Raw genomic sequence first — 26,609 nt, 5'->3', positions numbered from 1 at the left:
TGAAAGAATCAAGAGGCTCTTCAGCTCACTTCGCGACGAGCTGGAGACACGTAAGTTCTCAGCACTCCTCTAGTAGACCTTCGTTCACACAAAGTCCTTAGGCAACCGATCTGTCATCAACGGTCTATCTAATCGTCCACCAGAGGATGGCACTTGACTTCACGCCCGTCGGCGTGCGTAGGGGACTTGGGATGAGGACACTGACATGTTACCGATATTCGTAACTCCTGTGATGTTCCCATGTCTCACTACCAGCAACGACGGATACGTGATTCAGACTTGAGCGGGGTGATTATGATTGTGTGATGATTATGTGGATGCAATGTTCTACCAAACCCTACGAACGAAACCAGAAACCAGAAAAGTCCATGAGGAGTCCGTTGAGACGACAAGCCCGATGCGATGTGTAGGTTAGTTTGTTGTACAATGATGATGTCCTTCCAGTCCGAGAATTAGGTCCCTTTAGAGTAGCGCGTCAAGCTCCTCGATCGCCTCCACTAGGCCCGATCGTGTGTAATTCTTGCCCTTGGTCGCGTCCAGGCCCTCGCCTGCATATGTGACTAGCGGGGAAACCTCGATCTCCACGGCGTCTGCCACCTTCGCGCCGGCGCGCTCGAGGAAGCGCCTGTGCTGGGAGAGCAGGTCGCGGCGGCTCGTCTGGGGGTCGTCCGAGCCGGTGCCGGGCGCGTTCTTGAGCGGGCTGAACTCCTCGTTGCGCGCGACCTCGAGCACGGCAAAGTGGCGCGTGAACGGGAACACGTCGAAGACAAACAGCTCGAGCTTCATGCCGTTCGGCGTCGCCGGCTTGGCCGCCGCGCCCGTCGCGTCCACGAACGGGATCTTCTTGCGCGCGATGTGGAACGCGAGCTCGTCCTCGAAGTCCGCGGTGCTGTTCAGGAACGCGGTCGTGTAGAAGTGGTTCGCGATGTTCCCCGCGCGGAACGCAAGCTCGCCCGTCTTGGGGTCGCGCCGCTCGGCCTGCTCCTTCGAGATCTCGGAGTACTCGATCACGCTGTACTTGTCGCCGCGGCGCGCGACGACACCGACGGACTCGGTTGGGTACGCTTTCGGGACAACCTTCGCGGCGCAGTCGGCCTGCTTCTGGATGCAGTATCCGAGGAAGACGGGGTCTGCGACCTTGACGAGACAGTTGTCGACGCAGTAGCTGTGCACGTACTGGATCTTGCGCGCCGCGAGATCCGAGAGCACGGTGCGGGGTGCAGAAGGGGAAAGCGGCTTCCGGAGGGCTGCGTACAGACCGCCGTTGCCATCAGGGGCAACAGCCACCTTCGAGGGTTTCTCGAGGATGACCTTGCCGTCCATGGTCAAGCACGGCAGGGTGCCTGGAGGAACCTTGTAAGCCCTTTGAAGCTGATATCGAAGAACAGTAGACACAAACCTTGCTCGAAGAAAATCACATTCTTGGACGAAAGGCCAAAGTAGTTGTGCTTCTTGAAGAAGGCCTCGGTCTCGGGACGGGTGGGCCCACTGGTCATGACATACCACGGGATCGCGACGGAGCCAGCTGGCTTGCCGAACTCCTTCTCAGCGACAATCTGTAGGCGGGCAATCCGCTCTGCCTGGTACTGGAAGAGGGACTTGTGCGATGGCAGTCCGATGTCGTAGCAGCCCTTGGGAGCGCTGCTTCCCAACCTAGTGCCTTGTCCACCGGCCATGAGGAGCACGCCCACCTGACCGCTGGCGATAGCGCGGAGGCCTATAGACCGCCATTCCTTCTCCTTCTCAGGGACACCAATCACGCTGTCAAACGCATCCTCAGGCAGAGGCCCGATAGCATCCTTGCCCGCATTCTCCGCAGCCTCCTTCTCCGAAGAGACGGCCTTGCGGTAGATCCGGTTGACACGGTCAATGTCGAGGGCATCCAGCTGTGCGAGGAGGTATGCGCGCTCCGTCTCAGACAGCTTGGGCCAGAATTGGAGGAGATGACCCTGGCCTGCGGCCTCGTAACGCTGGCGCAGTTTATCGAAGGACATCGGGGGAATCGTGTGGAGAATTATGCAAAGGTACGAGTGGAGGAAGGAACGGAATGTAGGGATATGGGATTCGTGGCAGAGTGCTGAATTGGGTGTGCTGGATGGTCACGACGTCCTGAAATACTCAGCCTGCTACGCGTCGGGAACTGCCGTGCACGGTCATCGTAGCCCTCTGTACAGCTTTGCTCTGCCCTGCCCGCCACTAGCGACCTGTGCGGCGAGCTGTAGCTCAACTGGGTGCTACCGTATCGTGAGACCGCTGTATGGCCTTTGCTCATTTCTCGCTGCTGTGTCACACTTGCCAGTCTTCCTGTGCATTTCGGCAGCATAGACGCTGGACAAGCTGCAGCTTCCAAGTTTCCAAGTCTACGGCCCAGCTTCTTAGCGAAAGCCGTCGCGCCCAGGCCTTCGCTGCCTTGTGATTTTCACAAACGCCGCATTCGCTGGCAACGGGGATGCCTTTGTCTCTTCTGTGTATGTGCACGTCTGCTCCGTGTGTAATAGCATGCGAACGGCGGCACTTCCTACGACACAGAGAATACTCTTGCGCGTTCGTGAAGAGGCAATATGTGGACCATCGTGCGTTCACTATTCGTCTGCGCCCCTTGCCATATAGCAATAGTGTGTGAGACAGGTGCGTCTCGCTCGTTTTGCGGATCCTGATCGGAATGGCAGACTATGCGTTGTCGCTGTATGAATAACTTGCATGACGGTGGCCTCCTTTGGTGAAGGCCGGAATTTAACCGACTTGTGGAGATGGACATACGCACTTTGTCGCCACTCCGCCTGTGGGGTACATCATTCTATTAACATATTCTAGGACAGATGCAATGTTGTGTGTAGAATCACCTCCGTCTAGACCTTTCTGATTGGGCGCCCTTCCGTGAATCCAATTCGCCGAACACTCTCGGCATACATCCGGATACAAATCGCTCGTGCAGTTGGATCGCGCGTTTCCTCCACGATCACCTGTGCGACTTTGTTGAACTAGTGGGCATGCAGCACCCAAATGACCACGGTCGAGCACCCCATCGATGTAGCACGGTTGGGACAAACGTGTTGGAAAGACACACTCGTGTGTTACTCAGGGGTATCGTATCTGGAGGGTGGTTCTTCCTCGGTGGTTGTAGGCCACGTTGCGCGCTCCGGTGCGAGGACCGCCGTGAGCTACGACGTACAAGGGCCCGTCGGCATTGGCGGAGCATCAAGAGGGTGCGCAATCCACTCAGTTCGACAAGCGAATAAGCTCTTTGCCGGGCGTGCGTTTTATGGAGTACTTCCCGATGGCCCTTACACGTGCAGAATAGAAGGTGGCGTTCGATCGCAGGGGGCTGGCAGACCGAATTCCGGCGTCATCTCCTCGGCCGCCCAACGGCCCCCCGCTACACGCATAAAAGCTGGCCATCTCCCATTCACTACTCACCACCGCTTCACTCCTTTCCGTCGCGGTTGTTCCAGCCATGTTCCCCCTGCGGCGTACCAGTACGGCTCTCTCCTTGCTCAGCCTGCTCGCCGTCCGTGTCCGGGCAGACAACCCTATAACCCCAGGGTTTTCTTACGGCTCCGAGACAGTGTATGGTGTGAACCTCGGAGGATGGCTTCTACTCGAGGTAAGCCGCCGACGCGCGATCGTATCAGCCTCCGCGTAACGGCGTCTCTTTCTGCAGCCGTGGATCACTCCCAGTCTATTTGACAACACTGGCAATGATAATATCGTCGATGAGTGGACATTCTGTGAGCTCCAGGACACCACGACCGCGACTGAGGCTCTCCAAAACCACTGGGAGACCTGGATCACGGAGATAGATATAGCGGACATCGCTGCTGCAGGGTGCGTCAGTGTCACGTGTTCGCGTTTTGCCCTGTAAAGGAAACGCGCGCCTTATGCAGCCTAAACCACGTCCGACTACCCGTCGGATATTGGGCGTTCGAGGTCGGCGCTGGAGAGCCGTACATCCAAGGACAGCTGCTCTACTTGGAATCAGCCGTCAGCTGGGCTGCCAACTATGGCGTCAAGGTGATAATAGACCTGCACGGCGCCCCGGGAAGCCAGAACGGGTGATTATCTTCGCGCTCAATCTCTGTTCGGCGCACGTCCGCTAACGCTCTGTCAAGCTACGATAACTCGGGGCACAGGCTGTCCTATCCTGAGTGGCAGTCGAATTCGACGAACGTCCAGCGGACGGACTCTATCATCAAAACGATTATTTCCATGTACGCTAACAACCCCGATATCGTCCCTATCATCGCGCCATTGAACGAGTGAGTGGATGTTCCGCAGGCTAAATTTAACCAGATTCTGATCTGCGTCCGTGCATGCAGGCCGGCGGGATATGACGGCTCAGCCGTTCTGGACGTTCTAACCCAATACTACTACGATTCATACGGAAACATCAGGCGAGTACCGCGCCACAAGATCCGAGCGATCGATCGCTGACACAATGCTCACACAGATACCCGTATGGCAACTCTCAGGAGAGTAACACTGTCGTATTGCTCCACGATGCGTTCCAGCCTCTGAGGTAACGTCTACAGTACAATCAAGCTAGACCGAACCTTTATTGATATTCGAATTAGTTACTGGTCGGGTTACATGACCGCCCCCGATTGGCAAGGCGTCGCAATGGACACGCATATCTATCAGGTGTTCTCGCAGGCGGTACGTGCGTGCGGTCGTGATCGTCTTCAATGACTCATGACATGCGCCTCTCTACATGATACGTCCAACAGGAGGTAGAATATTCGTATTCTCAACACATTAGTGCCGCATGTGCCTATGCTTCGTCGCTCTCAGGGTTTGATCTTTGGCTCATCGTCGGAGAATGGTCGCCTGCACCGAACGACTGCGCGACGTATCTGAACGGGCGTGGTGTTGGTGCCCGATACGACGGATCGTATCCGGACTCGACATACGTCGGCAGCTGCAGCGGCTTGACAGGCCTCTCGACGTCCTTCAGCACTGATTACAAAACTTTCCTGAGGCAGTACTGGGAAGCTCAGGTACGCCAAGCTGCTTCCCCGCGTTGTTCTCGCCCTAACTTCTCGCCCTTCATTTACCCACGATAAGGCGATTGCGTTCTCTGCGGGCGCGCAAGGGTGGATTATGTGGACCTGGAAGACGGAGAGCGCGGACGAGTGGTCGTATCAGGCCGGCCTTGCTGGCGGCTGGATACCGCAGGACCCGACAGACTACGAGTATCCGGACATCTGCTCCTGAACACGTTCCGCGCATAGCTCACGGCCCCATTTCCGCCTTTCTGATGAATTTACGATTTCACTTCTTATCTGACATTCCCAATTCGTTGACCTCTCCCCGTGTATCATCGCAACTGACGGCATGTATCATTCACCTGTTTCCCCATACTCATGTTCGCGATTCTTCCCTAGTCCTGATTAGTTTGACCGCGCCTCTTGCGTCATTGTGCAATCATCGTCGATTTAGATCTTCTCTTGTGTCCCTGACCATGCGGTGTGGAGAAAGCTGGAATGACGCCCCGCGACGCGATCGCTTCACGTGAATGTGATGTCACGCGTTGCCAGTGTAACACGCCCCCGGTTCGAACTTGGCGAACGTCGACAACGACTCATCGGTCTGCGCTTCGCTAGCAAGCTGGCCTTGCTCTCATATATCTCCCGGCTTATCGTTCTTCAGAAACACACTATCTCGTAGCCATCGCTGGATTGGCACTCATTGTACGTCGGTTGTTATAGGCCTGCGACTCTGGGTCATGAGACCTTGCATCCTTCGGATCGTGCTCGTTGCTGGCCTCATCCATGGAGCCGTCTCTTCCTCGCTGAGAACTCGGGCTGGCTTTCCGCACACGCTGGGGCATGGAGGGAGGCGGGACCTTGGAGGTCTCCTTGGCGGATGGGAGCCGGAAGAGCCAGGCTATCCCCAGCCTACGGAAAGCCGGCCTTCGACAAAGACGGAAGACGACCCGCTGAATTTGGTGCCTCTGATGTCGACAAGCAACATACCCACGAACAAGGCGAAGGAGACAGCTTCGCAGACGAGTGCGACAACCACTGGTGTCGAATCCCAAACAACGTCTACGTCTAGTGCAACGACACCGGCTTCTGATGGTCCACCTGCATCTGTGTCGCCAACCAAGGACGCGCATGGCTCAGAATTATCTGCCGCGCCCGGTACTACATCAACTTGGAAGATTATCGGTGTCGCTGTGATCGCCTTCAGCGCAGTCGCGGCGGTTCTCATTGCTGCTGTATTTTTCGACCACTGGTGGCGATTCGTCCGCGATGTACTCGGCAAGCGTCGCGTCCCTGACGGGACAGAAGAGCTGATACCGGACTGGGAGAAGGGCAGCTGGGAGGTCCGCTTTGGCGACGACAGGCATCGGTACCCGTCATTCACGTCATTTCCGTCTGGGGCACCAGGGAAGAGCCAGCTGCAAAGGGAAGGTTCAAGGAAAGTCAAGGAGTGGACGGCAACCCGACGTCTGTCTGGCGGGGCCTCTGGTGCGGGCACAGTCTTGTCGGCAGCTGAGAAAACCATCCTATCGCCTGACTACCCTGCACAACCGGACAAGGTATATCTCGCTCCGGACCCACGGCCAACTTCCAGTAACGCAGAGCAGACGCCCGCGCTGTCGAAGGCTCCTAGTGTAAGGAGACACGTCGAAAACACCACTGCGCAACCCTCGGCACATATCAGAGTACATGGAGGCAGTGAAAATCCCTTCTCTGACAGGCCTGCATCAGACGACGCGTATGATGGTATTGACGGAAAGTGATAGGTCTTCAGAGTCCTCATGTATTTTAGCTCTTGATGTATTCATAGCCCGTACTTATCTTGTAGCATGTTGAATCTCGCGAATGTTATCATGGATCATTGCCATTAATTTCATGGAGGAGGTACATCCTTCGTCGCGCCCTCAGCCAAACGCTCCTTCTCCGGTGGTGGTATTGTCTTCTCGAGCTGGTCAGAGACCAAGACTCCGCCTAGGGCGAATGCAGTGATTCCCAAAGACACGAACAACCGTGTCCTCGCGGGCAGCACTGACCATAGCGGTCCGTCATTGATGTTGTGGGAAGTGGTTGTAATTTGGCGTGCTTACCGGCCCACGACTCCCAGATTGACCGCTGTTGAACGGGCACGGTGCGAAACGAGGCTTTCGGAGCATCGGTTTTGGCCTTCTCCCCTGCATTAGACGACATGACGGAGAGCGTGGTAGCTGTTTACATGCAAGGGGTGGCTGGTGTGCCGCGGCGAGTGGACTCGGAAGATGGAGGGACCCAAATGAGGTAACCACTGACCTGCGCGATCGAACGGGCGCCAAAGGGCAAGACATCCTCTGCCGACGTCCAGTACTACAGGCGAAATGTTCACAGGTCTGGTATGCCCACCGTCCGAGCCTCACTCTCTGCGCTCATATACGCAAACTAGATTGAACATCTTGGTTTCGTCTCCTCCATCGAACATGACAGCGGCGGATGCACTTTGACGATCGCTGACTCGGCACCAATTCTGTCCGACTGTCACATTGGAGACTCCATCGCGGTCAATGGGGCGTGCTTGACTGTCACGGAGTTCGACAAACAGGAGAATGGCGGGTGGTTCAAAGTATGGCTTGCGAACGAGACACTTGATAGGACGGACCTGGGTGCGAAATCTGAGCATGAGTGACTATGCGGCATGTGCTAACACCCCCCAGGAGAGCGAAAGGTCGGAGACCAATTAAATTTGGAGCGGGCTATGGGTGCCCATGTTCGTTTTGGAGGACATTTCGTACAGGTGCGCTTCTGGGAGTTCCGTGACATGCCACCGGGCGTGTCTGTGCCCCTTCTCTCGAATCCTTCACACAAGGGGTGTGGACGAGGTACTGACTCGGACATGGTTAGGCCCATGTAGATACTACTGCGACTATCGTTGGTCAAACGCCCGACGGCGACTCGCTGCGCCTCCTCTTCCAGCTTCCGGAACCTACGCCAGAACGCCCATCCCTGCTCCCGTACCTCATACCAAAAGGCTATGTTGCCATAGACGGCACCTCTCTGACGATTACAGGGGTCGACGACTCCCGGCGGACGTTCGGCGTCATGCTCATCACGCACACGCAAGAGAAGATCACGCTGAGCAAGAAGTCGATAGGAGCAAAGGTAAACATAGAGGTCGACATGGTAGGCAAATTTGTCGAGAAGAGCGTGCATGCTGCTTTAAGCGGTGGAGGGGGAGACACCATGAAGACGTACGTAGAGAGAATTGTAGAAGACGTGTTGGCCAAGAAGGGAATTCTGTAAGAAGAAGAAGAAGTGCCTGTATCTATATCTTGCAACAAAAACTAGCTTCAGTATCTTCGTAGCATGGACTTACTGTGTACCCCGCGTCACGATGACCGGGAGTCCGAGTTTCATTTAGCAGACGTTCTTGGAGACTTGCCATATTTGGACACGCTCTGTGGTTCGGAGCATGCCGCCACAGCAGCCGAGTGCACCAATTCGACTCTGGTTGTCCTTCGTTCCCAAGTCGCTTCTAGGTCTATAACTTATCTCTAACTGGCCCTTGGGTCTTATGGAAGCCAAGCTCAAGCCGAAGGTTCGCAGCGAAGAGTGTGCACAACTCACCTGCGCGCTGAGATGGCTTTCCAGGTCACCGCGCGGGTCGACTATGACAGAACGCGACCTACTTCGCGCCCCCCTTCTCCCTATAAACCGCAAACCATCTCGCCATCTTCGTCGAACCTAATCAAGCCCAAGGCCAAGGTCAATAGCAGTGCAAATGTCACCATCCGCAAGACAAATGCGGTACGAGGCACGTCTCCAGCACCGTTAGTTCGTAATAGTGGCATTCCTCCTCCCCGCGCGCCCTCTCCGTTCAAGCAACTTCATTCTCCCATCGGAGCTACGGTTTCTGCGCCACCTGTCGTCAAAGCGCGCGTAACAGCCCGTCCTAAGAGCTCTCACGTCGCGTCTTCCGCTCTCGAGACCAGACAGCGTTCGCTGACAACGGTACCATCGGACTCGGCTCTGGCTGTGCGAACGCGACATCGGAGAGGAAGCATATCGTCTCAAGTGTCCCATGTTGTCTCTCCAGCACATTCCGAAGTACATGGGCGCGCATATGCGAGGGGCCCGGCGTCACCCACGGAGGAGAATGGTCACCCGCTGTCGAACGCTGGAAGAGGTGTGCGCGTGAAATCGAAGGTGACCAAGGTTGACTCGACACCACAATCACCGACGTCCACCTCCTCCTCGCCCGTGCTCTCCACTGTGGGCCGTAGCGTCCATGACCGCATGCCGTCTATCCCCAGCATCTCGGTCGCAGCTCCACTGCTACCACCTGCCAATGCACCCCCACCAACTGCACCAGCTCAGCAGCACCGATTCGCTACAACTCGCGAAAGCCCAATACACCGACCACACGCATTCCAGCCGTTCCCGTCGAACGATGACCTGACCGTGAATTACGGCGCGTATTCTGTGGCGGCGAAGGTAGACCCCGCCGCAATACCACTCCCACCACAGTCGCCTCCAATGTCAGCCATCTCGTTTTCGTCACATTCGTCTGCATCGCGATCATCCGTTTCTTACGACACACATGGGTCGGATGCCACACGGAGTACTGCTTTGACAGTACATTCGCGTCTCACTGGTGATATGCGGGCACGGCGTGATAATCGCTTGTCGCGCACAAAGGGAAGTCTCGATGGTCCTAGCGTCCGGTCCGCTTCTCTATCATCACACGAAGCGTCTGCCGACAGCGACGATGACGTAGAGGAACCGGACAACCTGGATGGCGATGAATCAGATGACTTGGACAAGATGCTCAAGGACGAAGCGAAATCCAACCGCAAGGTAAGATTTCTCAGTCGAATGCTATCACAATCTGGAAGTCAAAGTTGTTCTTTGTAGATTGCGGACCTGGAGATCTCGAACCGCTCGCTGCTCGCCATCAATTCCTCTCTCGAAGCCGCGAAGCATCGCCAAGCCAAGGAGATCAGGGATCTCAAGCGAAAGCTACGGGAGTCACGCCTAATTCTGCCACCACCAACTTACCGAGCCGTGAAGTCCTCTTTGCCTGCAGAAGAGGTAGTCAAGGAAGAGGAAGAGGACAGCGAAGAAGTAGACGAGGATGAGGACGAGCAAGAATTATTGGAAGGCAAGGATGACGAGCCGTATCGACGCGTCAAGCTGATCCTGGACACCCTGCTGGAGGGTTGCCGCCGTGCCCTCGAGTCCAAGCCGTCAGACTTCGTAGAAGGCATCAAGAGTGGCGCGAAGGTTCTGAGTGCCGAGGAAGTACGATCATGGCGTGGAGACGATGCCGAGGCGGACTCTCGCTCGATAACTGACGCGGACCGGGATGATGATGGTCATCCGCATAGCGTTTCTGCGGTTGATCAGGAAGATCAGGCCCTCGAGAGCGAAGACGAAGTCGAAGATAGCTTGTTTCGCGAAGCGTCACTGCCACCTATCACGGTAACACCCTCATAACATGCCAGCGGCATATTTCCCTATCGTCACAACTGACTATGCTTTGACCATTATCATGCCGCATAAATGTACACTGTCTGGATTGATACCCATGCACACTTCGGTTCCGTCACATCGCATAGCATTAATGTTGACCACGTCTTAGTATACCACTATGGCTGCGTGTTGCTGGTAATATCGACATGAGTATTATAGCATATATAGTCCGCTGAAGTATGTCTGAAGACATGAATAGATTTTCATTGACTGATAGTATCGGCGTCGCTAACCATTTACGAGCATAGATGACAGTCGATTCATATCTAGTATACGTTACTGGCTGTAGGGGTACAACTGATTTCATCTTTACTTCCAGTAGAAGTGATCGCGATCAAGACATGCCTACAGTCTCTAAGCCGGTGGGCACAGCATTCTCGACCTCGTGCTTGGGACCGCAAAGCGTCACCTATGCTCCATTGTTCGACAGCCAGTAGCTTCGCTTGTAAGCGACATTGTGTGATACCCTATTCGTCGTCGCCCTAGAGCCTCACCGAAACACAGAACACGGATACAGAAATGCCTTATCCGCCTAGGACTTCATGCTCTTACTAACTATACGGTGGGGGTTGTAGATCCGACATGCTGTGATTCTGATGCATGTCATCATCATCCTCTGACAGCTGCAACGAACCAATCGCTGCTGAAGTCGCTGCTGAATGCACTGTGGGAGCGAATGAGCATATACAGTATTTGCGAATGACAGGTGTCTCTCACCTTGTGGCTTCGGTCGGACGTTCAGAGCGCCCTCCACGGGCACTTCTGCGTCTACTACCAGTATCCCTACTTGAGGTTCCGCATCGACCGAGTTGCTCGTAGGCAGTAGCGACGCCGACGACACTGAGCCATCTTCTAAAGAAAACCTTATTCAACCACATTCGCAGCCACATTGACATGCTCACCTCCGCGAGCCTCCAACTTGGCGCGTATTGCCCGTTCGCGCCGGCGGAACCAGACGTAGATGAGAATGACGAGCAATACGAAGACTGTGACTACTGCAACAATCGGAGCGACGATGGCTGCCACATGCCCAGTTGATTTTGGTACAGGAACAACCGGAGTCGTATTCTGCGTGGGAATTTGCGTTCGCGTTTCTGTGGGTGTTTGCGCGGTTGTTTGGGTGGATATTTGCGTAGATGTTTGCGGGGTAAATGTTTGCGCGGATGATTGCATAGATGTTTGCGGAGATGTTTGGGTGGATGATTGCGCGGATGATTGCGTGGACTCGGTCAATGCGTTGGGCAACACAAAGCACTGGATTCCCTCCTTCACATATCCCTCCCAGGTCGCCGCAGCGTTCATCTCGGTCGCATTGATGGTATAGAAGTGGTCCGTGAGCGAGGTACTGTAGAGGCGGTACAAGGGGATGCTGTTGCAGACCTGCGTGGCGTAGACAAATGCAGCGATGGTCTGGAGGACATATCCGGCTTGGGAAACGGCGATTTCCCCCTCCGTGTAGTTGGTTGTGTAGAAGAAATCGGTGAGCGCCGAGCTATACAGCTGGTATAGCGGGATCGTCGACCCCACCTGGGTGGTGAAGACCCAGCCGGCGTTGCCCTGGGATGTATAGCCGTAGGAGCTAACTGCAATCTCCAACTCAGTGTAGTTGGTGGAATAGGCGTGGTCCGTCGTGGATACGCTGTAGGCGCGAAGGAATGGAGTGGCATTGCCGCTGTTACCACATTCCTAGGAAGCAATTGTGGAATTGAGTCAAAGGAGAGGAAGCGTGCGAAGCGGTGCAACACACCTGGCTGGCAGACATGCTATAAGCCTCTTTGAAAGGGGAGGGGACAGAGGGATAAGCAAGAAGTAAGCCTTCATGATACTTTATGTTCTTGCTAGAATCATTGGGACACAACACACATACACGGTTGTCGTAGCTATGCAACAAGAAGATATTTGCATCTGAGATGAACTGTCAACGATGTCAGCATATCTCTTCTCTGATGTTCGGGCACGGCCAGAGTTTCCATTCTAAAAAACACATTCAATGCCGCCTTGCCTGTTGATAACCGCGCGCGCAGGCCCCTTGGCCAATTATCGCTTTCTTATATTGTTGGCAGCTAATTAGTGGTGCCCGTTGGGCGGCCGTGCCTGCGCATAGTCGCACGCCGGCTGATACTCCTGGCGATTGAATATGTAGCTATGCTGAAGTAGAGCTTCGACTGTTCCGCACCTCATCATACAGGGGTTGATGAGCCTGACAGCCCACAGCTAGTGTTTGAACAACTATTATGCACCGACGGGATGTCATAGAGAGTTAGATGGATTAGGTGTGTGCTCTTGTCGGAGGCGATAACTCACTTGAAAAGAAGCGGCTTCTACTTACTTGTCGCTTTTCGAGGAGGGAAGATGAGAATCTCAGTGGATCCGTTGGAGTCAGCTTGATTGACTATAGCTTTTTATGCGACCCGGACGAGGACGATGAAATTGTCGTTATCCAAAGCGAGAGTCGCCGTCAACGTATGAGGCGTCCGCCTCCAGGAGACACTTCTGCCGATTCGATGATGACAGTGTCCGGTGTGGAAGGCGCTAATCTTCTTTCATATTAGCTTCCGCTACGAAGACCGTGAGATTAGCTTCCATGCAATCGTTAACCGACTCTTTCGATATCATCCGTTCGAGAGAAGGCGTGAATCTGTGTTCTGCTTCAGGTCTGTGCCGCCCTTGTTTGTCCATTTATCGGGCTGACTGAACATTGTAGAATTCGAGGGAACGACGTTATACATCGATATCCGGAGCCTGCTTAGGTTGTAGGAAGTGTATTATGTTCTGCCCACAGGAGACTAGGAAGGATCGTTGAGAGCCTCGCGCGATTACACTGTGAAACGCGCTTCACGTGATCCGGAAAGTGCGTTAAAGGGCTCGTCCTGCAAACCGGGCCAAGTTGCATGAAGGTGATCATGCTGCTATAGAAGGACTTCAATTCAGCGGATGAAGACAGCGTACCTCCCCCGATTTATGTTCACAGATTCATCAGTGCTAAGAAATGCGCCATTGCTCACATTCTGGAACTACTACTTACGCAGATCCGAGTTGCCGATGTCAATAACGGAATTGCGATCTCCTCAAATTCTACTTCACTGAGGGAGCTCATATTGAATCCTTGCCTTCGCCCTAAGCGCTTCTTTGCTTCAACCGCGATCCACAAATTCCCTGTCATCAGTATCAGATAGTTTTTGCCGACCGTCACTATCCATCTGATAATACGAAGCAGAGCTACCGCCAGCATAGGCGTCGCAGTCGGACGCAAATGCCCAATAAGACAATGACAATCACGGTCTGTCCTTATAAATTGTACCGAAGATTCTCTCCCTATTTGATCGAAACAGCAAGCAGAGCTGCTTGCTGCTATTAGTCTGCATTGCTAATGATTTACGGCACGGATGACAGTCGATTGATATCTAGTATTTGTTATTGGCTGTAGGGGCACAACTGGATTTATCTTTATTTCCAGTAGACGCAATCGCGGTCAAGGCATGTCTATGAGCCGGTTGGCGCAACATTCTCGACCTCGCGCTTGAGACCGCAACGCGTCAACTATGCTCGATTGTTCGAAAGCCAGTGACTTCGCTTGCAAGCGACATTATGTGATACCCTATTCAACGTCGCACTAGGGCCTCACCGAGACAAATAACACGGATACAGAAATGCCTTATCCACCTAGGGCTTCATGCTCCATGCTGTTCATCCGACTGACTATACGGTGGGGGTTGTGATCCTAACACGCTGTGATCCTGATGTGTATCATCATCACCCTCTGGCATTGGTTGCAACAATTCAGTCTCTGCTGAAAGCGCTGCGGAGGCGAATGAGCATACGAAATATTTGCAAACGATAGGTGTCTCTCGCCTTCTGGCTTCGGTTCGACGTCCAGATCCAGAGCGTCCTCCCCGGGTACTTCTGAGTCTACCACCGGTATCCCCACTTGAGGTTCCGCATCGACTGGATTGTTCGTAGGCAGTAGCGACGCCGACGGCACTTCGCCATCTTCTAAAGAAAACCTTATTTAACTACATTTGTCGGTATATCGACGTGCTCACCTCCACGAGCCTCCAACTTGGCGCATAATGCCCGTTTGCGTCGTTGGAACCAGACGTAGATGACAATGACCAGCGATACTAATACAACTGCAACAACCGGAGCGACGATGGCCGCTACATGCCCCGTTGATTTTGGCGCAGAAACAGGAGTCGGAGTCGGCGTGGGTGTAGGTGTCTGCGCGGGTGTTTGCGGAGATGTTTGTGTGGACTCGGCCAATGCGTTTGGCAACACAAAGCACTGGATTCCTTCCTCCACATATCCTTCCGTGGTTGCCGCAACATTCATCTCGGTCGTATTAATGGTATAGAAGTGGTCCGCGACCACCGGATTGTCGAGGCGGTACAGGGGTATGCTGTTGCAGACCTGCGTGGCATATACATAGGCAGCGATGCTCTGGAAGACATATCCATCTTGGGAAACGGCGGTGTCCCTCTCCGTCTCGTTGGTTGTGTAGAAGTGGTCGGTGATCGCCCCGTTATACAGGCGATATAGCGGAATCGTCGCCCCCACCTGGGTCGTGAAAACCCAGCCAGCGTTACCCTGGGATGTATAGCCGAAGAAGGTAACTGCAGCCTCCATCTCAGTGTGGTTGGTGGTATAGAAGTGGTCTGTTGCGTTTACGCTGTAGGCGCGAAGGAATAGGGTAGCATTGTTGTTGTTGTCACATTCCTAGGAAGCAATTGTGGTATTGAGTCAAAGGGAAGGAAACATGCAAAGCAGTGCAACACACCTGGCTCGGAGACATGTTGTAAGCCTCCTTTGAGGTTTTGGGGGGGGGATGGGGCAGAGGGACGAGCAAAAAGTAAGCCTTCACGATATCTTATGTTCTTACTAGTATCATTTGGGGCACATGGAGGTCGTGGCTATGCAACAAGAAGATAGCGGCATCCGAGATGAATTGACAATATGTCAAGATGCCTCTTCTCTGATGTTCGAGCGCGACGCAAGTTTCAATTTCAAGTAAGACTCGACGCTGCCTTGCCTGTTGATGACCGCGCGCGCGCGGGTCCCTTAGCCAATCATCGATCCTTCCTTAGACCGTGGGCAGCTAGTTAGGAGTGACCGTTACACAACGCCTGCGCAGAGTCGCACGCTTTCACCACTCCGGGTAATTGAATACATGATTATGCTCAAGTATAGCTTTGACACTTACATATAGGGATCGATGAGCCTGACAACTCCCAGATAGTGTTCGAACACCTGTCAGGCCCCAATGAGATGCCATGGAGAGCTAAATAGATTGGGTGTGAGCTTCTCAGCGATAACCTAGTTGGGAAGAAATAGTTTTGGTTCATGGGTCGTTACTCGAGGAGACTCTCGTCAGTTGATCCGTTAGGGCCTTCTCGGGTGACTGTGGCCTTACAAGCGGCCGGCGCGGTTATAACAACAACTTTGAGCCGGACGAGGACGAAGATGATGAGGACAACGATATTGTCGTCGTTCAGACCGAGAACTGCCGCCAACGTGCGAGGCGTCCGCCTTCAGGAGGCACTCCCGCAGACTCTATGATGGCAGATGTCAGTGTTAGGCTGTGTTGCGCATACAGGCCAAAGTTGAAGGTACTGATTCTCTTTCAAATGGGCTTTCACTGCTGAGACCGTAAGATTAGCTTCCATGCAATTGTCAACCCACTCTTTCAATCTCATCCATTCGAGAGAAGGGGTTGATCTGTATTCTCCTTCGGATCTGTGCTGCCCTCGTTTGTTCGCTCATTGATCCGACCGAATAATGTGGAATTCGAGGGAACGACAATTGGCCCCTCGGTGCCGCAGCTCGCACGTGAGTTCACATGTGCCTTATTGGCGGTCGTCTGACAGGTCACCCACAGTCGGAAGGCGCTGTTGTATCACCCCTACACGGGATTCATTGACTTTGCGCCGTTGTCATCTGTAAATCCAAAGGGTCGAGATGAATTTCTTGCCTGATATCATTGTGGAAATACGCACCGTCCATTGCCTCCTTCCTGCCGCTCGGTATACCGCCTCGCACACATGGTCTGTCTTCCGAACACCTCACTAGACCACCTACCCACTGAGCGCTGTAGTTCGAGCTTGATGGACTGACGCCTGAGACGCTACTCACGGAGACGAGGCTGTCTAATACACTGTAAATTCCCAAGGTGGCATTCCGACGGATGCGACGATACAGGTACGATGAAGTCAAGGAGATGGAGCTTGCTTCGTAACTTAGAATCGGCACGTGCTGAAGACGTCGTCTGGCTTCAAAATCGAAATGGTGAAGCTGACGAGCGGGAGTATCCTGCGCGCTGCCGACATCATCTCAGAGATCACGATGGGAGTCTGTATAAACGGCCTGTGTTAGAACTTGGGATTGTGGTGAGCGCATGCCATCGTGTTTGGCATTATTTGTAGTACATCGTAGACTTTGCGCGAGCCGCTCAATATGATCCTTACGCGTTTGACGGAGCCCAAACAAAAGCGATATATCTTTGTCGATCATTCTCGCTTCGGGTCTCGGACAGACTTCAACATAATACTTACACAGATCCGAGTCGCCGATGTCAATAACACTATTTTCCGGAATTGCGATCTGAGATGCCGATTGATCGAGTATCCACAAGCGCCAAAGGCTGAACCCTCACCTGCTACAGTACCGGTCAATTTCTGGCATGGAACTCGCTGAGCATTCTGCTCTGGACCCAGCTGGAGGTGGCGAAGAGCTCGAGGAATACGACGAGGGAGAGGGCTATGATGAACAATACGATGAGGGCGACGACGACTTTGCCGCAGAGGCAGAAGAAATGGCTCGCAGACTGCAAGATCAGTGCATTCAGACCCGAAGACGTCATTCATCGTCGCATGGTCCTTTGCGATGATCTCCTAAACGTCTACCCCACTGAGGAGCTCTTGTCTTTGCCCGTTGTTTCAGCCGCGATCCAGAAAGTTTCTGTCATCACTATCGGACAGTGGTCTTTACCGACAGGAACTGTCTTACTTTGCTCACTCACGTCTGCGTTCCCCGCCACCCTCGTTCCGTCCCCAGGCTAGTATGCACACGCTGCACGGGGAGTGGCTCGCGAAGCATTCAACTCTATGATCAATGCTGCGTAACTGTAATCCAAGTCTGTCCTGAGTCAGAGATACAAGAACTTCGCTTTCAGAACTCAGATGATGAGAATTCATGCACTTTCGAACGACTTACAGCGTACTTATGCTGCGAGTGCGGAAAGTGCTCGGGCGCTTGAGTGGACTCTTTGGCTCTGATTATCTCCTGCGAGAGCGAGGTTTCACCCCCCATGTCGATATGCTCGCTTCCCCCGCAAACACGGACCCAGAAATGCCTTGTCTGTCTAGGGATCTATGCTCTTCATCCGACTGACTGTACGGTGGGGGTTGTGAACCTGACACGCTGTGACTCTGATGCGTGTCATCATCACCCTCTGGCTCTACTGAATGTACTGCGGGGGCCGGTGAGCATGTGAAATTTCTGCAAATGACAGGTGTCTCTCACCTTGCGGCGTCGGTTCGACGTCCAGAGCGCTCTCCCCGGGCACATCTGCGCCTACTACCAGTATCTCTGCTTGAGGTTCCGCGTCGACTAAGTTGCTCGTAGGCAGTAGCGACGCCGACGACACTGAGCCATCTTCTAAAGAAAACTTTATTCAACCACGTTTGCAGCCACATTGACATGCTCACCTCCGCGAGCCTCCAACGTGGCGCGTATTTCCCGTTCGCGCCGGCGGAACCAGACGTAGATGAAAATGACGAGCAATACGGAGACTACGACTACTGCAGCAATCGGAGCGACGATGATTGCCACATCCACAGTTGATTTTGGTATAGGAACACCCGGAGTCGCAGTCTGCGTGATCGTTTGTGTGATCGTTTGTGCGGTCGTTTGCGTGGACTCGGCCAATGCGTTGGGCAACACATAGCACTGAATTCCCTCCTCTACATATCCCTCCGTGGTCGCCGCAACATTCATCTCGGTCGCATTAATGGTATAGAAGTGGTCCGTGACCAGCGAATTGTCGAGGCGGTACAGGGGGATGCTGTTGCAGATCTGCGTGGCATAGACATATGCGGCGATCTCCTGGAAGACATATCCGGATTGGGATACGACGGTGGCCATCTCCGTCGCGTTGGTTGTGTAGAAGTGATCGGTGTGCTCCAAGTTGTACAGGCGGTATAGCGGAATCGTCGCCCCCACCTCGGTCGTGAAGACCCAGCCGGCGTTGCCCTGAGATGTATAACCGCCGGTGTCAACTTCAGCCTCCATTTCGATATGGTCAGTGGTATAGAAGTGGTCCGTCGCGTTTACACTGTAGGCGCGAAGGAACAGGGTAGCATTGGTATTGTTACCACATGCCTTGTACTGAGTCAGAGGAGAGGAAGCATGCGAAGCGGTGCTACACACCTGGCTCGTAGACATGTTGTAAGCCTTTTTGAGAGGGGAGCAGAGAGATAAGCAAGAAGTAAGCCTTCATGATATTTTATGTTCTTGCTATAATCATTTGGGACGCACACACGGTTGTCGAGGCTATGCAACAAGACGATAGTGATATTTGAGACGAATTGTCAGCGATGTCAAGATGCCCCGTCTTTGATGTTTGAGTACCACTCGAGTTTCAATTTCGAGGAACAATCAACGCTGCCTTGTCCTTTGATGACAGCGCGCGCGGGTCTCTTGGCCAATCATCGGTCCTTCTTTGGATCGCGGGAAGTTGATTAGGAGTGACCGTTAGACGACGCCTGCGCAGAGTCGCACGCCTGCTGCCACTCCGGGTGATTGAATGTATAGCTATGCTCAAGTATAGCTTCGGCACTTACATACAGGGGTCGATGAGCCGGACACGTCCCATATAGTGTTCAAACACCTGCCAGGTACCGATGGGATGTAATGGAGAGTTTTATGGGCGTGATCTTGTCGGCGATAATCTGACAGGTCGTCTATAGTTGGGGGGCGCTACTGTATTATCTATATACGGAATTCATCGATTTTGCGCCGTTGACATCACTGAATCTAAAGGGTGAAGATGAATTCTTTGCCCGACACCGTAGTGGAAATGCGCACCGTCCATTGCCACCCTCCTACCGCTCGATATACCGCCTCGCACACATGGTTTGTTTTCAAAAGTACCTCACTAGTCCACCTACTGACTGAGTACTGTAGTTGGGGCCCGACGGCCTGAGGAAGCTTGCGCTGGTGTACTTAGAGTCGCAGCGGACGCCTGAGACGCTGGTCGCGGAAGTGTTCGGCGAGTTCGCTACGAGGCCGGCGTCTACGTTGTACGTTCCCGAAGTGATATTCCGATGAGTGCGACGGTACGGATACGGCGAGATCGAGGAGACGGTGCCCGCTCTGGTAGCTAGGTTACAGGTATTGCCTGCAAGAATAAAAATGGCGGAGGTGACGAGCGGGTCCCGGGAGTGCCTCGCGCGCTGCACACAGCATCTCAGGGACCATGATGCGGGTCTGCCGATGCCCTGCGGTCTTTTTCTTGCTGTGCTTGATTCACACGGACAATGTCCTATTTATGTGCCTCGCATGTCGATCGGATGAGTAACTTTAGTCTGCGTTGCAAACCATTTAAGGACATGGATGACAGTCGACCCGGATCTAGTATATGGTCTGCCGGAAAGCGCGCCCACTACACCGGACTACCACCTTACGTCCCAAAAAGGAAATCGCCAGTGCTGCCTCAACTTCGACTTTCATTCTGCATCCTGTGCTATCAATTTCTGTACTATATTCATTGATTATGCGCTATCCTTGTCATGAGTGCATTTATAGCAAGCATTTGTTCTCTACTGCAGCCTAATCCCATCAGTCAAGCAGTTTTAGGCGGATCTGAGGCCTCTGGTGGAACTACATACGCAGAACTGCTCCCGACAACGAACAGACCACATAATGTACTATACAGTGTCAAGACACGCTCTATAAGAGGCGCAATTACAATGTGAAACGCGCTTGGTAAATGCGCCATTGCTCACATTCTGGAGCAAGTACTTACGCAGATCTCAGTCGCCGATGTCAACAACGCTATTTTCCGGAAGTGCGATCTGAGATGCCGATTGATCGAGTATCCACAAGCGCCAAAGGCTCGTGCTGAACCCTCACCTGCTACAGTACTAGTCAATTTCTACTAGCATGGAACTCGCTGAGCATTCTGCTCTGAACTCAGCCGGAGATGAAGAAGATCTCGAGGAATACGACGAGGGAGAGGGCTATGATGAACAATACGATGAGGGCGACGACGACTTTGCCGCAGAGGCAGAAGAAATGGCTCGCAGACTGCAAGATCAGCTCCATGCTGACATCGCTAGAGCACAACTCGAAGCCGCTGCTGCTACGATGAACGCACGACCTGAGGCTGCCGCCCCACCCCCGACGAATGATACCACCCAGGGCTCGAATACCCGCAAAAGGAGGCATGATGCGGCCATATCAACAATGAAAGCAATTCTCGGGTTTGCGGTGGCAAATTCATCAATACATGACTCTCTAGTCTCTCTACTGGTACCATCAGCAGGAAATGTTAATATTCTTGACGTCTTCCACCGTTGCATATCTTCGGGCATCGTGCGGAAGAGCATTGCCAGACCGCTTAGCGAGGCCGTCGTCGCCCTCGCAAAGTCTGACGTTCTCTTTGCATCCCTCAGGAACTCCGATGCGCCCGCCATTCAGCTCGATAAAGGCAAGCGAAAACGCGACCTTATGGACGACGGCAGCTATGACGCTCCCGCCATGCCGCCGCCCAAGCGCTTCGCATTAGACGAGCCCGACCTCAGAAGCCAGGTCTCTGAAGCCGTCCGAGTTGTCAGCGCCGCGTTTTTGCCTCTTCTAAACACCCCGACCAGCCAACCACCCGACCCCGCGCTCATCTCGTCCATCCATCCCCAGCTACACCAAGTTTTTCTCTTCGCCGTCACCTCTGCCCCGCGCGCTGGAGAGCGGACGCCCCCACTGCAGGAGCTCGCGGGGCTCATACAGATGCTCGGCGTACTCAGTGGAATCCCGATCGGCGCGCCATCCCCGCACGCACCCTGGGCCCCGCCCGCGGACATCGGCACGGCGGTATACCCATGCCTCGCGCCCGGGTGTGCGAAGACGTTCCACCGGCTGTATGCCCTACGCGCGCACCAGCGCTCCCACACGCTCGCGGACCGCCCGTTCCGCTGTGCCCAGTGCCCCGCGTCGTTCGTGCGCAACCACGACCTGAAGCGGCACGAACGGCTGCACGACCGCAAGGCGTGGCGGTGTGCGGGCTGCGGGAAGGTGTTCTCCCGGCGCGACGCGATCAAGCGGCATAAAGACAGCCGCGGGCGCGCCGGCGGGGGCGGCGACGCGGTGTGTGCGTACGCGGAGATCGAGGAAGTCGAGGTGGAGAAGGACGGGGACGAGGAGGCGAGTCGGCGTGCGAAGTTGTGGAGCGACATTGCGGCGAACCAAGCCGCTAGCACGGGCCATGCGAGCGGGAGCGGCGGGGCGGGGGCGGAAGACAGCCAGCCAGAGGAGGGAGAGGTTGATCCGCGCATCGTCGCGGAGGCGCAGACGATTGTTCTGCAGCTGCACGGGCTGTTACAGGGCTACGTTGCTCGAGGGCTCGGCAGCCCCCCGCTCTCCAATCAAAGTCATGTGCAAAGCAGCCAGGCGACGCTCGCAAGCGTCATCGCACATTCACAGCAACACCATTATTCTATGGCTTCGCCCACGCACATAGGGGCTCAGTCTAACGAACTCACGCAGCGTTCTGCCATCCAGGACACAACACCCCCTGCTCCACCCTTACCGACGTCTCTCTCTCTGTCGGAGGAACAAACCAGAATGCTCGAACAGGCGATCGCGCAAGCGGCTCTAGTAGCACAGGCACAGGCGGAAGCTGAGGCTGCGCTGGAAGAAGAGGACGAGGAGGGCTCTGACAATGATGAGGAATACTAATTACGGAAGGCTCACTGTACCGTATCCCATGTATCATTAGCATCTACCTACCCAAGATGACATCCCTGGCGAGCGGCAAATCGAGGATAGCAAGTATATCACTATGTATGATAATCGGCCAGAAGGGGGTTACCATGTTCGTGAGCCACTGTATACACTTCAATTTGCAGAATGAAGCATCTGAATTTTAATGATAGAATATGACTGCAGCATGAGCGTTGCTGGGGAAAGTGCTGGCTATATCCGTATTCCCCGCTACTCTTAGGTGCAGACGAGCACAGTTGACTTGGACTTGGAGTCACTAGAGCATGGGGTCAGTCCTTTTCAATCGACGTACAGCTACTTATCAATTGACGACCGTGGTGCCGAGTCAGTTTGACCAATGTAAGAGGGAACACCTAACAACAACGCTATTTTAAGACAACTTCCTGCTCCTCATGAACAACGTTGTCATGGGCAATGCTATTACGGTCACCCATGCTCAGAGCAGACTCAGCAGTCGTCCTCTAGAAAGGGAGTCAGTGTCTGGCCGAAACATAGATGCAAGAACAGTCGCCGCCGGCCGAGAAGGTTCACGCCCATAGAGATGTTTGTGAGTGGGATGATGCGTTTGCAGCATTTGAGAGGTATGTATTCAATTACTTCACTACATATAAATAGATCGTGCATTGGTGGCAGTACTGCGAACGTATCTTAATCAGCCTCGATTGATGTGAGTCCAACGAAGATCTACCTTTTGCGATGATAGGCTAGCGGTGGCAGCACGCTTTCGCGAATGCGATCGGTATGTGACCTAAACGACGTCGCCAACAGTCCATTTCGCGAATTCCAGGACTTCGACGCCAGCTGATTGTTCCTCGTCTTTATTGACAAGGCTTCGCTCTTGTGCCCAGCTTTGTAAAAATGCCCCGACGGATTGGTCGTTCCCGGGTCCAATGAACATACTGAAGGGCTGATCATACAATGCACCCTCATCTGTCGTCCCTGGCGGTGAGCGTATGCAGGTGGTAGGGAAGCCAATTACTTGTCGCCCAAGGGCTTGACATAGTTTGTCAAGATCATCCTGGAACGTCTGGGATGCGATGGCTTCGGAGAGACGTTTTGATTTCAGCGCCAGGAGAGCGAGACTGCCTATTCGGCCTTGGGTGGGGTTGAAGACGGATTGGTGGACGCGTGCGGCCACGCGCAAGGCGAGGTCGGGCTGGGAGGATGTGAAGGGATCACGCACGACCGTAAGGGCACGACGAAGTGAAATCTTTTCGCCTACTCGTCCAGTGAGATCGCGCATGGCTTCGGATACTGTAGCCTTTCCGTTCTGACTAGGCTTAGTTTGCGAGAGAAGAGGAGCGTTCTGAAGGGTCTCCATCGAGAACGGCTGCATGAACGTCTCTGCATTAGCCGGTTCCGAGATGAACGCTGCAGTGTGGGTAATGTCCTCAAGGAGATTTGCAAAAAGTTCGTTGCGAGCGACGAAATCGGTCTCGCAGTTAAGCTCGACCATTGCTGCCCGTACACCCACGCGTCGGCCGTTCGCGACACCGCTGGACAATACAGTGGTGCCAATGAGACCCTCGTTCGCTGTCCTGTCTGCCACCTTGGCCGCCTTTTTCACCGCAGACTGCGTCCGCTGCTTCTCTAGCCAGAGCAGTGCTTTGGACACGTCCATGTCCGAGGCTTTGAGAGCCTGACCGGCTTGGATGGGAGAAACATCTGCCTGGCTCCTGAGCTCAGTAACGAGTTCTTTCAAACTCCTCTTCGGAGCAGTAGAGTATAGGCGAGTACGAGGGAAGGCACGCGACGCAAACCTGGCAGCGAGCATGGTGGTGAGCGGAGACGCGACGTGTCGACGGACGCGAGAGCGCGATCATTTTCCGCATCCGGACTTTGCCCGAGGCCCTTGCTTTCTTTACTCCACTCGGTGGCTGAGCCTGGCCTGCTCCCTCCAGCCATTCCCCCCCCCCCCCCCCTCCTCTACCCGCTCGCAGGTTATCGCCACCGTTCGCTTTCCTCCAAAGGATCAGTGCAGCAATGTCCTCCCGCGGCTTCAAAATCCCGTCGACTCTTGCACAAGACCTGCAGATTATTAGCGGTCTAATAGGAGATATCACCCCAAGTAAACCTCCTACCCCGCCAAGGGTGCCACCGCGTGATGATGGCCCGGATAGCGACACTGACAGCGAGCGGGAAGTAGAGGAAGACATATTGGGAGGTGTCGACGACGAGGAAAGCCCTTCTACAACGTAGGGGTCGAAATACTTCTCTTTTGCTCCTAGTTAAACGGCCTGCTGTAGTGCCCCTCCCTCGGTCTCTGCCACGGACTCCGGCTCGTCTTCAGACTCTGACGTCGACTCTCATGACTCTGACTCTGACGAGAAGGCTAAGAAGGCACCCCCAACTTCAGGGAAATTGGAGATGCTTTTGGATGACGAGGATGAGACAGGTCCCGCAGTTACCTCAGAAGCCCAAACCAGGACCAAGAACGAGATACCAGAGACCGAGGCCAAAGTCATTATTCCCGACATCGAGGAAGTCGGTTCTGATGAGGTGCTCGAGAAGGTGGGCGAGGTAATGAGCATCTTTGACAAGGTCGTAATTGTCAAAGGCTCTGCGTCAGAGTATACAAACAGGGCATCAGAAAGAGCTCTTGACTCTGACACATTACTTGTTTTTGAAGATAGGAAAGTGCTCGGATATGTGAGTGTTCGCAAAGCACGTCTCTGTGACCTTCCCTGACATCCTAGCAAGATTTACGAGACATTCGGACCCACTTCCCAACCCCTTTATCAGATAAAATTCAACGAAAAGTATCCTCTCAATCCAGAGAGAGTACAGCTCTCGCGTCCGGTTTTCCACGTACCGCAGCGCAGTAATTTCGTATTCGTCGGACAACTTCGCCGCCTTAAAGGCAGTGATGCGAGCAATGTTTACGACGAGGAGCCTGCTGATGAGGAGCTTGACTTCTCCGACGATGAGGCGGAAGCGGCTCACAAAAGAGCTCTCACGGAGAGGTATTTCATATGACATCGTACCCTCAGAACTAGCTCATCCTAGTCCTGTAGACGACGGGGCCAATCAGTGACGTCTTCGCGGCATGCTACTCCAACCCCGTCCCAGATGCGTGACCAGGACATGGCCGATGATTCGTACGGAGCAAATCCGTACGACACTTCTGGACCGTACAATGACATGGACTTCGGTGCAGGGCCATCAAGACCTGCGCCGATTCCCTACGACGACCCGTATTCAGATAGTTACGGTGTCGATGACGCGCAATTACCCTCGGTAGAGGGGGAGTCTCGTTCTCCCGTGACGAGTCGCCGTCGAGAAGACGATGATGATGCCTCTATCGATGGCCACATCAATGACCGTGGTCGTGGTCGTGGTCGTAATCGATATCCCCCAGGCAGAGATGGTGGCGGCAGGCGCGACGACCGTGGACGCGGCAGAGGCCGCGACCGGCCGCGAGGCAACCGGGGGAGAGGGAGGGGTCGTGGTCGCGATGATCGAGGCCCTTGGGCGGGACATGAGCGGGGCAGGCAGCCCAGCTCGTTCTCTGACGCCCAGGACGCGCCAGCGCCACGCCCGCTTTCCCCGACGTCGCTAGCTATCGCTCGTGCTACGGGCCAGTATGCTGACGGAACTGCAGTTGGTTCTGATGCTCAATCTCAGGCAAGCGGATGGTCGCACCCGCAGTATACTGCCGACCAGCAGTACAACTTCTCCTTCGGCTATCAGAACCAGTATGTCCAGCCACACATCAACCCGAGGTTCGCATCGAACTTCGGCATGAATTTCGGATTTCAGCAGGGAAATCAATACATGCCCTACGGATATAATGGTGTGGGCTACAGCGGAGGAGGAAACCCTTCCTGGGATCAGGAGTATAGTAGAAATACCGGTGCTCAGCGTCTCAATAATGGAGGTGGCAGCCCGAGAACAGAAGAGCCTACCGGTCCATGACCGCGCTTGAGCGTTTCTCGATCTATGTATTCAATATTCACTGAATGTATACGTTGAGGATACACTTTTCCTTGGCAGTTGCCTAGTTGGTGGGCGTCATTGAGAATACATAGTGTGGCTTTCGGGGTGCCACAAAGGGCGTCTAAAAGAAGGCGTTGAGTGCAAGAAGGCTACGCCATCTGAATATCCCAAAAAGGTATGAAACACCTGCAGAAGCGCCCA

The 26,609-nt window shown here is 54.1% G+C and overlaps 12 protein-coding genes across 12 annotated transcripts; 6 read left to right on the top strand and 6 right to left on the bottom strand.

The window, feature by feature from the left end:
* Positions 1 to 50: 50 nt before the first annotated feature.
* POSPLADRAFT_1164350 (hypothetical protein) lies at positions 51 to 2,071 on the bottom strand. Its single transcript, XM_024487816.1, has 2 exons — positions 1,400 to 2,071; positions 51 to 1,343 (listed from the first exon to the last, which is right to left on the bottom strand). Exons 1-2 carry the CDS (start codon positions 1,992 to 1,994, stop codon positions 463 to 465), a joined length of 1,476 nt encoding a protein of 491 aa, XP_024343878.1. The 5' UTR covers positions 1,995 to 2,071; the 3' UTR covers positions 51 to 462.
* Positions 2,072 to 3,454: 1,383 nt separating this feature from the next.
* Positions 3,455 to 5,439, top strand: POSPLADRAFT_1072172 (glycoside hydrolase family 5 protein; the record flags this gene model as incomplete). The annotated part of the gene is made up of 9 exons (XM_024482495.1): positions 3,455 to 3,604; positions 3,662 to 3,825; positions 3,885 to 4,052; positions 4,110 to 4,256; positions 4,317 to 4,395; positions 4,470 to 4,516; positions 4,572 to 4,653; positions 4,725 to 4,994; positions 5,062 to 5,439. 9 exons carry the CDS (start codon positions 3,455 to 3,457, stop codon positions 5,209 to 5,211), a joined length of 1,257 nt encoding a protein of 418 aa, XP_024343877.1. The 3' UTR covers positions 5,212 to 5,439.
* Positions 5,440 to 5,722: 283 nt separating this feature from the next.
* On the top strand, positions 5,723 to 6,745 carry POSPLADRAFT_1051236 (hypothetical protein; the record flags this gene model as incomplete). Its single annotated transcript, XM_024480141.1, has 1 exon — positions 5,723 to 6,745. The coding sequence occupies one exon, from the start codon at positions 5,723 to 5,725 to the stop codon at positions 6,743 to 6,745; it is 1,023 nt and encodes a 340-aa protein (XP_024343876.1).
* Positions 6,746 to 6,855: 110 nt separating this feature from the next.
* POSPLADRAFT_1051235 (hypothetical protein) lies at positions 6,856 to 7,169 on the bottom strand (the record flags this gene model as incomplete). The annotated part of the gene is made up of 2 exons (XM_024480140.1): positions 6,856 to 7,010; positions 7,070 to 7,169. 2 exons carry the CDS (start codon positions 7,167 to 7,169, stop codon positions 6,856 to 6,858), a joined length of 255 nt encoding a protein of 84 aa, XP_024343875.1.
* A 164-nt stretch (positions 7,170 to 7,333) lies between these two features.
* On the top strand, positions 7,334 to 8,252 carry POSPLADRAFT_1042354 (hypothetical protein; the record flags this gene model as incomplete). Its single annotated transcript, XM_024478087.1, has 4 exons — positions 7,334 to 7,348; positions 7,399 to 7,615; positions 7,667 to 7,746; positions 7,854 to 8,252. The coding sequence occupies 4 exons, from the start codon at positions 7,334 to 7,336 to the stop codon at positions 8,250 to 8,252; spliced, it is 711 nt and encodes a 236-aa protein (XP_024343874.1).
* A 336-nt stretch (positions 8,253 to 8,588) lies between these two features.
* Positions 8,589 to 10,445, top strand: POSPLADRAFT_1051233 (hypothetical protein; the record flags this gene model as incomplete). The annotated part of the gene is made up of 2 exons (XM_024480139.1): positions 8,589 to 9,806; positions 9,864 to 10,445. 2 exons carry the CDS (start codon positions 8,589 to 8,591, stop codon positions 10,443 to 10,445), a joined length of 1,800 nt encoding a protein of 599 aa, XP_024343873.1.
* Positions 10,446 to 11,036: 591 nt separating this feature from the next.
* On the bottom strand, positions 11,037 to 12,167 carry POSPLADRAFT_1130358 (hypothetical protein; the record flags this gene model as incomplete). The annotated part of the gene is made up of 4 exons (XM_024483945.1): positions 11,037 to 11,074; positions 11,116 to 11,145; positions 11,199 to 11,333; positions 11,384 to 12,167. Coding segments are annotated over 4 exons (987 nt in total), but the record flags the coding sequence as incomplete, so codon positions are not given.
* Positions 12,168 to 14,202: 2,035 nt separating this feature from the next.
* Positions 14,203 to 15,194, bottom strand: POSPLADRAFT_1129146 (hypothetical protein; the record flags this gene model as incomplete). The annotated part of the gene is made up of 2 exons (XM_024483813.1): positions 14,203 to 14,474; positions 14,525 to 15,194. Coding segments are annotated over 2 exons (942 nt in total), but the record flags the coding sequence as incomplete, so codon positions are not given.
* Positions 15,195 to 17,373: 2,179 nt separating this feature from the next.
* Positions 17,374 to 18,917, bottom strand: POSPLADRAFT_1127110 (hypothetical protein; the record flags this gene model as incomplete). Its single annotated transcript, XM_024483589.1, has 5 exons — positions 17,374 to 17,432; positions 17,494 to 17,543; positions 17,817 to 17,943; positions 17,997 to 18,131; positions 18,182 to 18,917. The coding sequence occupies 5 exons, from the start codon at positions 18,915 to 18,917 to the stop codon at positions 17,374 to 17,376; spliced, it is 1,107 nt and encodes a 368-aa protein (XP_024343870.1).
* Positions 18,918 to 20,636: 1,719 nt separating this feature from the next.
* POSPLADRAFT_1042353 (hypothetical protein) lies at positions 20,637 to 22,427 on the top strand (the record flags this gene model as incomplete). The annotated part of the gene is made up of 1 exon (XM_024478086.1): positions 20,637 to 22,427. One exon carries the CDS (start codon positions 20,637 to 20,639, stop codon positions 22,425 to 22,427), a length of 1,791 nt encoding a protein of 596 aa, XP_024343869.1.
* Positions 22,428 to 23,019: 592 nt separating this feature from the next.
* On the bottom strand, positions 23,020 to 24,246 carry POSPLADRAFT_1164344 (hypothetical protein; the record flags this gene model as incomplete). Its single annotated transcript, XM_024487815.1, has 2 exons — positions 23,020 to 23,107; positions 23,161 to 24,246. The coding sequence occupies one exon, from the start codon at positions 24,244 to 24,246 to the stop codon at positions 23,221 to 23,223; it is 1,026 nt and encodes a 341-aa protein (XP_024343868.1). The 3' UTR covers positions 23,020 to 23,107; positions 23,161 to 23,220.
* A 330-nt stretch (positions 24,247 to 24,576) lies between these two features.
* On the top strand, positions 24,577 to 26,387 carry POSPLADRAFT_1129069 (hypothetical protein; the record flags this gene model as incomplete). The annotated part of the gene is made up of 4 exons (XM_024483805.1): positions 24,577 to 24,614; positions 24,719 to 25,121; positions 25,173 to 25,435; positions 25,487 to 26,387. 4 exons carry the CDS (start codon positions 24,577 to 24,579, stop codon positions 26,385 to 26,387), a joined length of 1,605 nt encoding a protein of 534 aa, XP_024343867.1.
* Positions 26,388 to 26,609: the final 222 nt, after the last annotated feature.

The sequence above is a fragment of the Postia placenta genome (assembly GCF_002117355.1).
Source record: "Postia placenta MAD-698-R-SB12 unplaced genomic scaffold POSPLAscaffold_1, whole genome shotgun sequence".
NCBI classification, from domain to species: Eukaryota; Fungi; Basidiomycota; class Agaricomycetes; order Polyporales; family Adustoporiaceae; genus Rhodonia; species Rhodonia placenta.
Note: the sequence above shows the minus strand (reverse complement) of the source record. Positions and strands in the feature narration are given on the sequence as shown.